At 42.0% G+C, this 15,682-nt stretch overlaps 1 protein-coding gene across 2 annotated transcripts in view; it reads left to right on the top strand.

The window, feature by feature from the left end:
* The window catches only part of LOC135502945 (bifunctional peptidase and arginyl-hydroxylase JMJD5-like), a 58,219-nt gene that overhangs the window by 2,833 nt on the left and 39,704 nt on the right, over window positions 1–15,682 (top strand). The window contains exons 2-4 of one of the 2 annotated variants that reach the window (XM_064796160.1): window positions 9,457–9,619; window positions 12,699–12,855; window positions 13,234–13,425. In XM_064796160.1, coding sequence (XP_064652230.1) covers window positions 9,457–9,619; window positions 12,699–12,855; window positions 13,234–13,425 — 512 coding nt within the window. Of the gene's footprint in view, window positions 1–9,456; window positions 9,620–10,913; window positions 10,940–12,698; window positions 12,856–13,233; window positions 13,426–15,682 lie in introns of those variants that run through there. The other variant, XM_064796161.1, reaches the window with a different exon arrangement.

Raw genomic sequence — 15,682 nt, 5'->3', positions numbered from 1 at the left:
GCAAAAAAATTTAAGTTGATTATCGAGGAGTTAGTATACACATCTTGAATATAAACGTTTATACATATCCCTTGTAAATTTTTGCACGGTTGGGATGCATCAAAAACCAAAGTATCATGCAGTGATTTATCATTTTCTTAAAGACTTTTGGATTAAGAGTTAAGGAGCCACTAGGCGTCATTTGGCGTCAAGAAAAAAATCCCACAACAGTTTGATTGTAACGATTTGGCTGTCATTAATGTGACGTCATGATCATCATCAGTACGTATGAACGGTTAAGTTTTGCTAACGAGTCACGCGTATATGGGCTTGGGATATTTGGCAAACCGCTGACCGAACTTGCATCATTTTTTGTCCAGTTTGGAGACCCAGCGCTGGCCGAACAGCACTAAAAATCAACCCAGTTTGGCGAGCCCGTCAGTTGGGCTTGCGTTTTAATCGGGATCTTCATGCGCCTTCGGTCCAATATTGGCATTGTCTACCGGGATTGGGTGGCTGACATGCCTAATTATGTAGTAGAAGTAAAACTGGATACCGTCACTGTAGTTTACAACAATGTCCATCGGTCCCTATTGTTGGGCTGTTGTGTTGCTCCACCGACGCGCGTTTCTGCCCCTCTAGGCTTCATCAGGGTGGCTGGGGTTGACTTGCATCTGTCTTGTTCGAAGTTCACAGTTTGAATGACATCATGACTCAGGGGTGGTTTCTCAATGACGTTGTGACGTTATAGACTTTGTTGCGACTCTGTTGTTGAAACATTTTGTTGTATTGTAGTCAAGCAGGTGGGCTGTCCAAATGGCACATGTTGAGGAGTACAGGATCAACCGATGATACACACGGACCAGACAATACTTCTACTATTCCGATTTTATTGTCTGGTCCGTGTGTATCATCGGTTGATCCTGTACTCCTTAACATGTGCCATTTGGACAGCCCACCTGCTTGACTACAACAGAATGTTTCAACAACAGAGTCGCAACAAAGTCTATAATGTCACAACGTCATTGAGAAACCACCCCTGAGTCATGATGTCATTCAAACTGTGAACTTCGAACAAGACAGATGCAAGTCAACCCCAGCCACCCTGATGAAGCCTAGAGGGGCAGAAACGCGCGTCGGTGGAGCAACACAACAGCCCAACAATAGGGACCGATGGACATTGTTGTAAACTACAGCGCATCGTACAAAAGTGGAGAATATATAATCAGTCCATTGGGGGTTCAGGTGTAAAATATTTTAAAATCCCAGGAAAGAGTGTACCGGGGACAACATATTATATCATGCACTTTAATCTTTGTGGTGTTGACTGTCATCAGTTTTTTATAGAACGATACTTTAATCTAGCACAAAAATAAGAAAGCAAAGTTTTTCCAGGGGGGAATTTAAGACAGCTGCACCAAAATCATCAGGATTGTTGGTCTCATGTGGCTTTAACGTCAAAATATGGGGCGCCAATCATGGGCCTTGAGTTAACACAAACTATGTGCAGAACAACAGGACACCGACAGGCTTAGCCCTTGCTGTTGCTTGCATATTGGCGTATTTCTTTCGTCAGTCTGATACAATACTCTAGTTTCGCCTTTTTATGGTGGGTTCCATATATTCAGGCCATACCCCTTCCTGTACCAACTAGATCATGGTAATTTATAGCTATTGTGTGCATATAGCATGTATGGTCAGTCAGAGGTCCGGAGCGCCGTGCGGACATGGGCATCAAACATTACATGACTACTTGTAGATTTCCAACTTGGATGTAAACTTGCTTCAAATGATTTCTGGGAAAACTGACGCCAATTACTGGATTTCAACGGGTGTTTCTGAAAAAAATGAATGAAAGGAAATTTGGAAAGTGTGAATGAGGTTTTATTTTCAGAGGGCAATTCAATCAATCTAATGAATTTATAACCTTGTTTGTACTTGTCTGACTCCAAAAAGGCAACATAAAATTATGCATGGAATAGAAGTGTCAGATACATCGATTTCATCTTTTGAATTAAGTAGGCCTATGTTTCATAACCCGGTGAGTTTATAAACCAGGCTTGGCCTCTTTTTCTGCCATATACCGACATCATGGACAACGCAGATGAACCTCTTCCGAAGCGAAGAAGGAGTTCTTCCGTCACGGAGAAAATTCGGTACCTAGAGGACTTTCAGACAGCCCTTTTGAATGGGACGGTGGCCAGCATGACAGAATACGCGAACCACTACAAAATATCGATCCACACGTTCAGTAAATGGGACTTACCAAGCTTGGAACGAGGACAACAAGGGAATGAAGGAAGAAGTAGAAGGGTGAAACCGAAAGATATCGGTTGCTGGCCTCAAGTTGAAAATGAGCTTCATGAATGGTTTCTCCAGCAACGTGAAATACGCCTACCCGTCGCCGTACAGGACTTGCAAGAAAAGGCTTTGGAATTCTTCCATGCCTGGTGGGGTGGTCTGACAGATGCCCGGCGAAATGAAATCGTTGAAACAAGACCAATCTTACATGATTTTCAAGCCTCGGCTGGATGGGTTGAACTTTTTATGAAGAGAAAACAGATTACACTGCGTAAAGTGAACAAAAACACTACAACCCTGCCAGCCGATGCTGCAATACGAATTGAGGTATTCCGCAATGAAGTCACTGGGACTATTGATCAATTCAACATCGCAATGTGATTTATTTTTAACATGGACGAAACTTTCATTCTTTTTGGCTTTAGACCCATGCACTCGTGTAACCGAAAAGGTGCTGCTTCCATTGACGTACGTACGTCACGATCGAATTAAGGAATTGAACCCGAGGCGGAGGACCTTGGTTGAGTTACCAAGACACTCGAGGGTGGAGCTAAAATACAGTCCAAACCCGAGCCGACAGGCGAGGGTTTGGACGAAATTTTAGCTCCACCCGAGAGTGTCTTGGTAACTCAACCAAGGTCCGAAGCCGAGGGTTCAATTTCTATTCTAAAATACCTCAAACTTAAAAAGATAAGCCACGAAAATAACTTGAATATGTGCGAATTTGGCAAATTCCATCCATCGCCGGCCCGGCCGGAGCGCCGGTAGCGCCATTGTTTACATTATGTTACGGCAACGTTACAGAAAATGAGACATGTACATTTTGTACAGCGCGCATAGGAAGTCCGCATCGGCTCGCTCAAGTGATGCTAAAATCCGCGCAAATGGGCTATTTGGAGCGTTTTTCTCGGCAAATATGTGTAGTGCTCATTAAAAAACTTAGGGTGGTTGATGCTTCCTTGACTGATTTGTGTTTGAAGCAGTGTTTTGAGAGCCTCAAACTTCTGAAGTGAGCTGAAATTCCATTGACGTGACGTGTGCATGGTTCCACATTTTAGTGCAACCCGAGGGAACTTTGGTAGAGCATCTTGGTTGCGTGTCCAAAACACTCCGCTCTCAGAACGAGGCTTATGCATTTTCCATTTAAAAGTTGACTTTACGGTACCAAGGTATTTTAGAATGTTAAACTAGGGTGCACTGTGACACTCTGCGTTGCGGCCAGTGGTGATAAGATGCTAGCCCACATAACGTTTCCGCGTCGTGGGTTTGTACGACAGCTAGCAGCCCTTCAAGCACAAGATATGCCAGCTAATGTGGTTGTTACATCATCTGCCACAGGATGGGTAAGACAAGAGACAGCCGAACACTGGATCGAGGAAGTCTATCAACCGTACCTAGAGAGGCAGCCAGCAGAGCAGGTTATCTTGATACTGGATCGTTATAGTGTCCATTGGTCTGAAGACTTCGGTATGCGAGTAACGGAGCTAGGTGGAATCATGCACTTTGTACCAGCAGGGTGTACATCATTGGTCCAGCCCCTAGACGTTGCAGTAATGAAATCGTTTAAGTCCAACGCACGTAAGGAGTGGAAGTCGTGGAAAACGCATCATACCAACGCAGCAGGACAATGCAACCGTATTGAACTAAATGATGTTGTCACCATTCTCAGTAACGCCTCGGACGCTGTAACCCCCCCAAGTGATCGAAAGCGGGTTTGAAGCATCCCTCCGCATGGGCGAAATTGAAGGAGGACCACTTCCTCAACTGGACGAAGAAGAGGAAGATGGCATAGCATTCATCGATTTGCTTGGCTATGAAGATGTGGGCCTACAGGAATGAGAAACTGTACTTAGAAGTTAATAAAGATTGGATTAAATTTGCCAGTGACAACTCGCAAAATAATGAAAAGGTTCGCTCAGTCCAAAGTTGGTGTCCTTTTCACTTGTTCTAAAGTGTGAGTTAAAATACGTATTGAATTTCAAACAGACCTGCATCCTCTAACTGAACGCCATTTTCACTTTTTGAGTGGTCTCTGGCAGACCGAGAGTGTAGCGGGGAATCCACGGTCACTTCGCTTGCGACGGCGTTGTGACGCGCTTGCGGTAGTTAAAATAAGCTGGCGTCAGCAGCGTTGAGCCATTCATTTTGATCATTTTGTTCCATCGCAAGCAAGCGCGACGCCGACGCAAGTCAAAATCGCGACAGTGGATCCCGCTTAAATTGCACTCTTCACTTTTTTGGAAACACCCTGTAGAAAGTCAGAATAAATTGCCTTCAGCCATGCACGGGCATGACTGGGTTCAATTCACCTCTCCTTAAAAAGTCGAATCTATTTCACAATACCCGAAACCCCAAGCAATGGGTTCATGGCAGACCGACAATTCATCCAATCATGTGAAGAGGGCGGACTTAAATTTAGTATGGGCCGTTCGTCGTAATCCATGTAGGTAGACCCTGAAGTTAATGAACCCACCATAAAAAGGCGAAACTAGAGTAATAATATACGGCAAGAGTCCTCGACATCCCTTAGCCCGCAGCACACTAGCCGCCAACTTTGGCGACAAGAAGCGTTCAGCTGACGCCTCTCGACGCCAAAGTTGGCGGCCAGTGAATCCCGGTCAGAGCACACCTGCCCAGAATCGGCGTCCAGTAGCGTCTTTTCCGCCACTTTAGGCTGCCATTTTGAAATCAAGTGACATCAAGACGCAAGCTGATTGGCCATAGCCTCGCCGCCGACGCCAATTCATGCGGCCATCCGGAGCACACCTGGCTTCTTCTTGCGTTCAAACGCGGCGACACGCGTCAAAAATCAAACATGTTAGATATTTGGCGTTTAGTTGCGGCAAGTGGCGTCAAGTCGCGTTCGCCGACGCCGTTTGTAGCAGACTAGGGATTTTTCAGGCGTTCAGGACTCTTGCGGCAAAAAACGCCTGTGAACGCCGAAGTTGGCGGCGAGTGTGCTGCGGGCCTAAGTTGAACTTTAGATTGATATAAAAAACAACACTACAACTTTGTATAAAATAGACGACGTTTCGGATATTTTGATTTCTTTTTCCAAGTCTAATGTACAGACAGGAAATATATGTTTATATACAAGTAAAACAGAAGACGTGAGGTGATGACGGACGTCATTAAAAGCCGGGACTCCCTGTCCACGTGTCCATTTGTTGACATCTAAAATAAACAAAGTCATTGATTGGCCGGAGGGCAGGGGTCAAAGGTGAAGGCACTGTTGAGTTTACGCTTCGGGAGTTTCCGGTGGATCTCCTAGTCCGAAGTCACATGATGTGATTATCAAAATGGCGGATCAAGTACAAAGTAAATGATGCAAAAGTGCACATACATGACATAAAAATGATAATAAAATCATGAATACGGGAGAGATAGTGCACACAACGCCATCGGAACGACTCAAATAGTAAGTATTATTAAGTGTTCAATTACAGAGACCAGTTGGTTCATTATGTTTAGACCAAGAGGTCTGGCGGACCGAAGTGTATAGATCCAGTAAGACTCGCGTTCTAGCAGACGATTTTCGTTGCATTGCGCTGTGGGGAGATTTTCAAGTCCGTAGACTGTGATCGACATGATTGTGTCCATTGGAGTTAAAGTGATAAGCAACCGAAGTTTGTTTATTCCTGGAGATATCTGATCGGTGTTCATTCAGTCTAACTTTCAATTTCCTGGATGTTTGGCCTACATATTGTATACCACATTTGGTGCATTCAATGAGGTACATAACCCCTTCCGAATTGCAACTTATCCTTTGTTTAATCTTATGTTTCTGGTTGGTTATATTGCTTGTCACGTGATCAGATATCTTCATGAATTTACAATTCTTGCATCTATTGTAATTGCACCTAACTGTGCCCCTTTGCGGGTGGGGTGCGAATGTTAGTGTCATTTGATTTGATTGACGATTTCTATCATGTCCATTGTCCTTATGCGTAACTTTAGCTCTTGTGAGGATATCCTTGAGGTTTTTACATCTCCTATAGCTAATGAGTGGTTTGGCGGAACCAAGTGATTGTCTCATTTTCTCTGAGCTTTCTAAATTGTCCCAGTTGTTGTTTACTAGTGTCTAGAGATTTGGTAGAGTAGGGTTGAAAGTGGTGACCACGGGTATGATATCATTGTTCTGAATAGTGGCCTGTTTTTTGAGCAATTCATTTCTATCTAAAGCACGCGCTTTCTGTATAGAATCTTTTAGTAATGAAAGTTTATGTCCTCTGATGTGTAGCATCCTGATCAAACGTGCACAGTGTTTATCAAAGTCTGTAATATTCGAGCAGATCCTACGAATACGGATGGCTTGGCTATAGGCTATTCCATGTTTGGTATGGCCTGGGCGACAAGAGGATGAATGTAGAAAGCTATGAAAATCCGTGGGTTTGACAAAGAGATCAGTTTTGAGTTGGTTTTGCTGGTTAAGGCTCACGGTGACATCTAGAAAATTAATGCTGAGTTCACTAATTTCAGAAGTGAATTTTATGGTGGCATGTTGGGTGTTCATTGCATTGATGATTTCGTCAAGTTTCTCTCGGCCATGAAGCCAAACCATAATGATGTCATCGATGAACCGACTATTCATTTCAGGTTTGTAAGTCTGTTGGTCCCGGAAGTCAGCTTCCCATTTCCCTAGGAATAGGTTAGCATAGGAGGGGGCCATCGAGGTCCCCATGGCTGTGCCTGAGGTCTCATTGTTGAAAGTAAAGTTGTTGGTCTTCAAGATGAGTTCTGCTGCTTTAACTAGAGTCTCAGTGGGGACACTTGGGTTTTGTCTAGTGTTGAGAAACTGCCTCATTGCAATGAGGCCTTCGTCATGAGGAATGTTGGTGTATAATGATTTGACATCAAGAGTTACCAACAGTGGTTTATGGCTAGGTCCTGTGGGGTCCGGTGGGTCTAGTTTCATTGAGTTTGTTGAATTTCATTGAGTTTGTTAAGGAAGTATGTGGTGTCTTTAATGTACGTGGGTACAGTTTACACCGGGGGTCTGAGGTGTTGGTCGACGAATTTAGATAGTGCTTCAGTGGCGGTTGAATTACCTGACACTATAGGTCTCCCTGGATTATCCTTTTTATGGATTTTAGGGAGACAGTAGAACTGGGCTGTCCCAGAATCAGTTGGGTTAAGAAATTTATAGGTCTTCTGATCATCTATGACATTGTCATCCTTCATTTTTTGGATGAAGTGTTGAGTTTGTAGCTCATGGCGGCGGGTGAGGTCAGTAGGTTGTTTACTGTAAAAGTTCGTGTCTGACAGCTGCCGGTCGCATTCAGCTGTATAGTCATTGGTATTGAGGACAACGGTGGCTCCACCTTTGTCAGCTCTTTTGATAGTGAGGTCGTTGTTCTGTTTGAGAGAGTTGAGAGCTTGTCTTTCACCAGTGGTCATGTTATCCTGGAACCTGCTGGCTGTGGCCTTATTGAGATTCATGGATGTGGTATTAATATAAGTCTCCACGTGGGCGTTACGGTCAGTTGGATGGGTCCAATTGGATTTCTTTCTAAGGGTAAAGTTGAACTTTAGACACCAAATGGCACCAAATACTGACCACATTTGTGGTAAACTATATTTTCAATTAATCAATATGACTGCATTAGCATTTCAATGCAGTTCAATCTGTCTGCCAATGCAATTCAAGGTATACCCCATTTTAACAAGGGTAATATGCTATTGACAATAATTGGAATGTGATGACTTCATTTGAACGACAAGCAATCAGAAATGGACATTTATACCTCATACCTCATACCAGATACCTCATAACCAGTAGATCAGAGTGAGTCAATAAAAACTGTACTTACTTTTAAAAAGCCTCATTATTTCCTTTTTTGCAATCCATACAATATCTCTCTACATCTACTTACGCAGCAACTCATCCTGCACCTTTTGGTACTGGTCAACAGCATCTCATTAGATTACATGCATGGCATGCACAGGAGGTATTGAGGGGTGCAGACGAAAACTGACTTGCGTCAACTGATAGGTGCTGGAAAGAAAAAAAACAACTGATTTCCTTTACTTCAGGTTTGTTTGAAACAATATTAGAACATTTGAAATACGAATAGGAATAATCCATTTTTCCACATCACCATTTCGATGAGGGCAAATGTTTTCCCCTGAATCCTCATGACACCCACAACCCGGCGAATCATCTGCCAATATTGTCTTGAGTGATCCTGTTTTCAAGGTCATCAAAATGTGCTGGAGGAGTTGGGAACACCCACTTTTGAATAGCTCCAGACAAAACAAAGCTACCGAATGGGGTCCAATCCAGGGATCTTGGGGGGCCACATGGTCCACAACCAAGTGATCCTATTTCTTGATCTAAACAGACGACGACAAGCGAACTGGCAGTTCAGATGTATCTAGTGGACTCATAACGGAGCCCCCGCACACAGAAGGAGGGCAGTAAAAGATCGTCTGAGAGAGTTATCCGAAAATTCTGTTTTGTTTAAATGTACCCAACATTTTAAAAGTAAACCTGAAGTAAAGAAAGTGCTTTGCTTTTTTTGCTTGTCTTTTTTCTTTTCATCACCTATTACTTGGCGCTCACTCAGTAAATGTCACCAATAAAGTCCGAAAAAGAACTCCCAGCAAAACGAGTCAAGGTAAATAGTGGTGAACACGTTGCCGTTACATGTATGTTGATACTGTAGACCTTTCAAGAGGAAAACTTAGATAAAAAATATGAATTTTGATTGAAACATTTTTCACGAGTCTTACAATTTCATAGCCGTTGAAAACGTCCCAAGGAGGATACCGCGGTGACGTCACGGCTTTTCCAAGATGGCGCTGCATATTGTAAACAAACTCGATCCACGGCCAAGGGAAAATCAAGTCATCAAATAAAGTTAGATTTTTCGCATCAAATCAGAGTTATTAGTACTTTTCTGCTATGAAATAAGTCTTCAGACAATAACTTATCATTTGAATAATGAAAAGTGCTGTTTTGATTTGTCTGTATCCTGGTTATTGGATACTTTCCGTGCCTCCATCTCCTACAACCTCAATGAATGGCCTTAATGACAGGTGTAGGAGGTTGAAATATCCTGGCCCGGGGAACAAAGGATTCTATTACGCGCTATCTATATCTATGTCTTCAGTCTTCGGTCATCGGTTTAATCACCCCATCCTAAGTATTTTCAGCATTGTATCTTCATTCTTCAGGCTTCCAAAGGAGGCCAGAACGCCGCATCACCGAATATAAAGGCCTGCCCTCGAGCTTTGCCTTCTACCACGGCTACGTCAAAGAAGAACAAGCTATCATTTTCCACGAGGCAGTCCCCACGGAGAAAATGGACATTTGGACGGATGATTACCTCAAGCAAACGTAAGATATCAACCTCGGCTTAAAACCTTCGAGCCTGCACTCTTAGAAGTAAAGGTTTTTCAGTATTTGCAGCCAACACGAAAATGCACGCCATTGAGTTTTTTAGCGAATTGAAAATATTTTATAGGTATTCACAATCTCAAAATCGATAGGCTTTTTTCATTTTCCGAATAAAAACCTCGGGGTGCATATTGGTGTTTTCCAGAAGCTCATAAACCCTTTATTTCGAAGAGAGTGTAAAGAAATTCGGGAATGACAATTAAGACTTAGTTCAAATTAGGCACACGTACATGTTGTTAACCAAAAACGCTAGAATACAGTTTACGTATCATTGAATTCTGTTTATTATCGTCCCCAGTGTTTAAACGAAGTAAATTTACACCTTTTAGACCATCATTGTGTGGTTCTGTATGTGAACGTTCATACGGAGAAGGTCTCCAGAGTCAAAAGGCACGGCCATACTTCCATCACTCGCAGATCAAAAGCGCGGTACCAGGTCCTGCCCGGAATTGACTAAAAAGTTAATGGTAAAAAACCCAGGCATATCTGTAGTACATTTTATGTACATGTATGCTAGACGTTAATTCTCCTAAAGTCTAGGTTTTATGGTTGTTTGATAACTCTTCTCCATTCCAGAACTACATTATAATTCGTTTCAAACTGTTGAAAGCTTATTTTGAGATGATATCTAATCAAATGGGTCTACATGTAAGCTTACGCCGTTCGTAATTACTGGTGGTCTCGAAAAATATCAATGCGTTGATAAACAATGCCGTAGTGCAGACGTATTATGCATTGTATGGAGAAATGCTGTTGCACTTTGCTGTACATGAAAATCAGCATCAAAGTAAGTCACTTAGGCGAGGGTAAAACTTGGCATTTTTCTTACTTTTTTCGGTTCTTAGAGCTCTCAAGGACAAAGGGTTAATAAGAATGTTCTGGCCATCTCCCTAACTTGTGTAGAAATATCTTCAGTACATCTGAGAGCTTATCCCAAGTCATTATCAAAAAAATGTGACCGAACCTAGCTGGATGAAAAGTGTCCCGAATACTGCTAAATGTATGGCAGACAGCACAAAGTTGTCAAATTTGACATGACACCGGTCTTGTTTTGTGGGTTAGTTGATGTTGAGTGGCAATAAATTATCTGGGCATTTGTTTATTGCATTCCGGACTTTCTTCTGAACCCATTAATGTGAGACCTGATGAATTTCATGGGTAACTGTGTGCGGACTCAAGAGTACAAGTGACTGTTCTTGCCATGTGGTCGGGTCGATTCCTCATTCCCGTATTTACCGATTGTAGCATGGAGCATTCCGAGTAAACTGTTGTTCTTCGTTGTCTTGGTATCGATGAAATAAATGTCCGTTTTGCCTCTACAACTGACCCAAGCCGACACCATTACCTTCTGAGAAAATCTAGAGCACTCATGAAAAAGCCTCGGACTTTGAATATCCTTTTTTTGAACACCATAAACTCTGTCATTTTGACGATTTAAGTAAAATCCTTATCGTCCGAAAACACGATCTTTTTCACATCCTCCGTGTAATATCGATCATTTAGGTTGCGTGAACTCGTCTTACGTTTGCCGCGAACCTTTTCATCCCTTCTTGAAACTCTGATCCTCTTGTAGGACTTAAATCCAGCTCATTCGCCATTCGCTGTACATATGTCCGACTGACATCAAGGTCAGATGCAATTTGTCGCTGGGACTTATTATTTGGTCCCGGGCTTGTCTTCTTGAGAAACGATCACTTCTTCAACACAACTAATGTTTTCATATGTCGTTATAGTGCGCTTCCTACCACTCCCAGGCTTTCTTTTTGTTGATAAAATCTTTTTAATCCCATTGATGAGGTGATGCACCGAAGAAATATTCAATCCTTTACCACGAACAATTCTTCTTGCTCCCAAACTTTTTTCACTGAAACAGGCCTCAATGACAGCTTTATCGGCTTCAGAGTAAACCATCTTTGCAGCATCCACAGAAAGGCATCAAATCCAAAATGAGCAGGGAGTCCAAGGTCAATGTTGACAAATATTTTGACACATGGCACTTGATTGACAGGTGTCATCCCGCTTAGACGCAACGGCGTGCCCGCACAGGAACGTGCGTCCACGCACATCCATGTCCGGCAAAATATGATTTGAGAATTTGTTTTGAAACTCATGCTATTTAATACCATCGGAGCTACGGGCCTGCAATTTGGGGTGAAGTTTGTCAAACATAATTATCTTACTACCTGTAAAATATCAAAGTTATAGGTGCAAGACTTTTTGAATTATTCTAAGTTAAATGGTGTACTCTTTAATTCTCGGCCACCCGATATATGTACATAACGGCAATAGCGAAATTTATATACAGTACTTTAATTTCAATTGCAAATTTCCAATTTTAAACGAACGGCAGAAGACAGTCTTGTTCGTCTATACAGAGCTTAGGGAGTGGTCGACTTTTGATAGAGTCCCTGGGCAGCCCATTGCGTCATCCTAATTTGATCTCCTTATGGACTGCCATAAATTGCGGGAATGCGAGCGGCTGGATGATTAGCCAATTGGGTACTGTTGGTACGAAGCTGTAAGGGCATTTTTTGTCACCGAATCAGAATGCTCAACGTATACCTCTTTGGCATAAAAAATAGCGTAGCTGATATTTATACACTTCATTCCTGCGCTGCATTTATCCCATGGTTTAGATGGTATACGTACGCACTGCGTTGTATCGTTATTTGACCTATATGTGAATAAACAACAAACAACACGATCAAATGCAAAAATATTTGTTCTATAAAATCTCAGGTCATAGAAACTAACTGGGAACACGGCTACTTTAAACATTATTTGTGCTTATAAGCAAAAAATTTTCACAAAATATAATTCCGTCGGTACAAAACCTCTAAAAAGCTCACCACTTGTCGCAGTGGTTAGGGTGAGGAACGAGACCGGTCAACCTGCATCCGGAGTGTACCTTTTGACCAACAGATTGAAATATCCATGTTATATATAATTTCCCTTCGCCTTTCTTGTTATTAGAATCACAACGTGCCTATTGTATGGGGCTATGTTTTAATCGACACAGGTACGGCGATGTGAAAGTGAGAGTGACGATCAAACGAGCCATATCATCAGGACAGGAATACAAGCTACTGAAGCTCAAGAAGTTCCTCAAGGAATACAAGTTTGAAGACTGGTATCTTTCAACTATCATTCCACAGGAGATGCGCAAGGATATGCCCGTACGTTGATCACAATTATCTGACATGATTATTATCATAAAGGAATAAACCTAAAGGTCTCTCTAGGAATTACGTAATTGGGGTGTTTTCTTCAGATATCGGTAAAGTAATCAGTCATATCCTATCAAATCTTTGCTTTCATGGTCTCAAAATAAAGATATTGATTTCTTCTAACAAACAGCGTTAGTTTTGATTTAATCGGGCCCAGTGCTTCTTGAGACGGTCGGACCAAGATTCGTATATTTCCAAATGAACGATCACGCTGTCTCGTTTAACGCTAACGCTATTATTATTGTAAGTTGAGAATTAATAACGTCTACGTTATTGCGACTGTCTGGCAGCCCTTTTTGATACCTTGCTTTAATTCCTCTGTTATAGTTTCCGAAAGTTCTCCAGTGCGGTACTGTCAGTCAGTATCTTCACGAGTCGCAGCTCTGGATGTCAAGCGGAGGGACACTTTCTCTCCTCCATTATCACGGTGACCACCAGTTCCACTGTCTCCTTGCTGGCCGCAAAGATTTCATCTTCATAGATAAGAAGTTCGCCGCGGATTTCGGAATGGAAAAACCGGTAGGAAATTCTAAAACCACACTTTACAATGAAAATTTACTATGCGCCAACCAAGCCTCGTTTTGAATTCAACAGTTATGGTTAGGGAGCCAAAACCGCTTGGGTGGGTTGCAACAAATTATGGAAGCATTCAAAAATCACATCATTCGTTGTTTAATTTGAGATGTTTTAGAATAGAAATTGATCCCTCACTGTTGATATTGATTGTCTACTATCTCACCTGTCCTAGGTTTTAGCTCCATCTCCGCGGTTTTTGGTGCGACAACCAATACCTGGTTGTCTCCCGTCCATCAGGAGGTCTGAATCTTGTATAAATGGAAAGACAAGCGACTGCTACTAAACCATTGCCCTTGGTTCAGTCTGATAAATGGTGTAAATTTTTGCACGCTCCAACAGGGCTGAGATTGTATGGAATATTTCCAATAACTGCTCCTATAGATTCATGCACTTGATTGGGAACAACGTTTACGAACACTAATGTAAAAATGTATGATGACGTGATGACGATCAACACCACGTTATGTAAAGGTTGTTCCCAATCAGGTGCATGGATCTATAGTTATAGACCATGAGACATGACCCCAAAATAAGCTCAATAAACAATTTTTGTAGCGTCCACTTGGTAACTATTTATTTTTTGCACTATTTGATGTAGATATACATACTGAACAATATTTCAACTGTTACCACTTGCAAAATTTGCCTGTTAAGGAAAAAAAGTGACTTTATCTCAACTGCCTACAAACGGTTGCTATAAGGACATATTTGCCCTTAGCAACCTATGTCATACCTTTAAAATATATCTTTTCAAACTCATTATAGGGTTGAAAGTGCCAAAATACATTACTTCCAGTGAAGTGGAGCTCAAAGATTACCAGATTTTCAAGAAAAACTCCTATTTCAGGGACTGCATTTGTAATCTTCAGGTATCAAATATGAATATGAATATGAATATGAATATTTATTCGACCAACAAAATTTACAAGGTGCATTAATGAACTAGTATTGGGCAATTCGCCTAACAGCAAATTGCAGACCATATCCCTGGTGAAAGTATTTTGTCATGTTGAGAAATTAGGTTTGCACCAGGATATAACCAGATAAATCAGAGGCAAATAACCCTGAATAACCAGCTGAATTAGGTTGTGACAGTAGGTGCATCATAAATACTAGAATTAGCGATGGTTCTGGGACTGCAACAACTCAGCATATGGATGGTCAGAATCCAGCAGACAACAAGCAAATGTAATCTGAATCTCAACATCTTTCGTATCTTTTGATGAGTTTTCTGGTCGAGTGAGGGAATCCAGTCGGCCATCTGATATGGCTGGTGGGGATGAAAGCTCCCAATGTTGGGACGACCAATAATACATTGCGTCTCCACAGTATTTATATTATAATACCTCCCTCCATGCACACATGGTTCTGCTGCCAATTTTTTCTTCAAATGATCTAGGTGTCAATCATGGGTACTGGCACCACGTAGGTAACTTCTGATCTGATCTTAAGTGGCAGGTTTTTGGTGCTTTGTCCTGGTGCTCATTTTTAAGATGACAAAACACTGTCACCAGGGATATGGTCTGCAATTGCTGTTAGGAAAGTCACAACCTGGGGACAAAAAATAAATGTGATTTAGACTTCGCATTCCTTTGAAGTGTAGGTTGCAACATCCCAGGTCATTGATGCATGCATGGTCACAACACAGGGGCAACCGGGAATCATGGCAAGGATTTTTACAACCATTCTTTTGAGGTGTAGATTGTGATGTGAGGGAAGTGTCTTGATCTCTACATACAATTCCTTCGACATGGTGCAACAAACCAGTCCAGTAGATATATACATGGTCATAGCATACGGCATCGAGACAACCAGTATGCAAGGTTACGGCCAGGCCCAAGGGGTATGACCAATCAGCACTAAGAGTAAAAACGTAAAATGCAATAATATCTTTTTAAACTAACTGCCACAGTAGGTTTATTTATTCAGTCTTTTTGAAGTATAAGTATTACAGTGAAAAGAACGAAATACGGCTGGAATATTATACTGGTTTGTCTTCGGACGGCAAATTCAGCACTGCACCGATGTCAAGGTTAAGACGGTTATACGACTTTGCCTCATCAGCTCCTCGTGGTCAAGGCTCCTATATCCGTGACTGATGCGGTCGCAGAACAGAACAGATGCTGATCATCCCCGTCAGGCTGTAAAACAGAGCGAGGAAATATTTTAACTTCACCAGAAGTTTTATCATTCATTATTC

The sequence above is a fragment of the Lineus longissimus genome, chromosome 19 (assembly GCF_910592395.1).
Source record: "Lineus longissimus chromosome 19, tnLinLong1.2, whole genome shotgun sequence".
Lineage (NCBI taxonomy): Eukaryota > Metazoa > Nemertea > Pilidiophora > Heteronemertea > Lineidae > Lineus > Lineus longissimus.
Note: the sequence above shows the minus strand (reverse complement) of the source record. Positions and strands in the feature narration are given on the sequence as shown.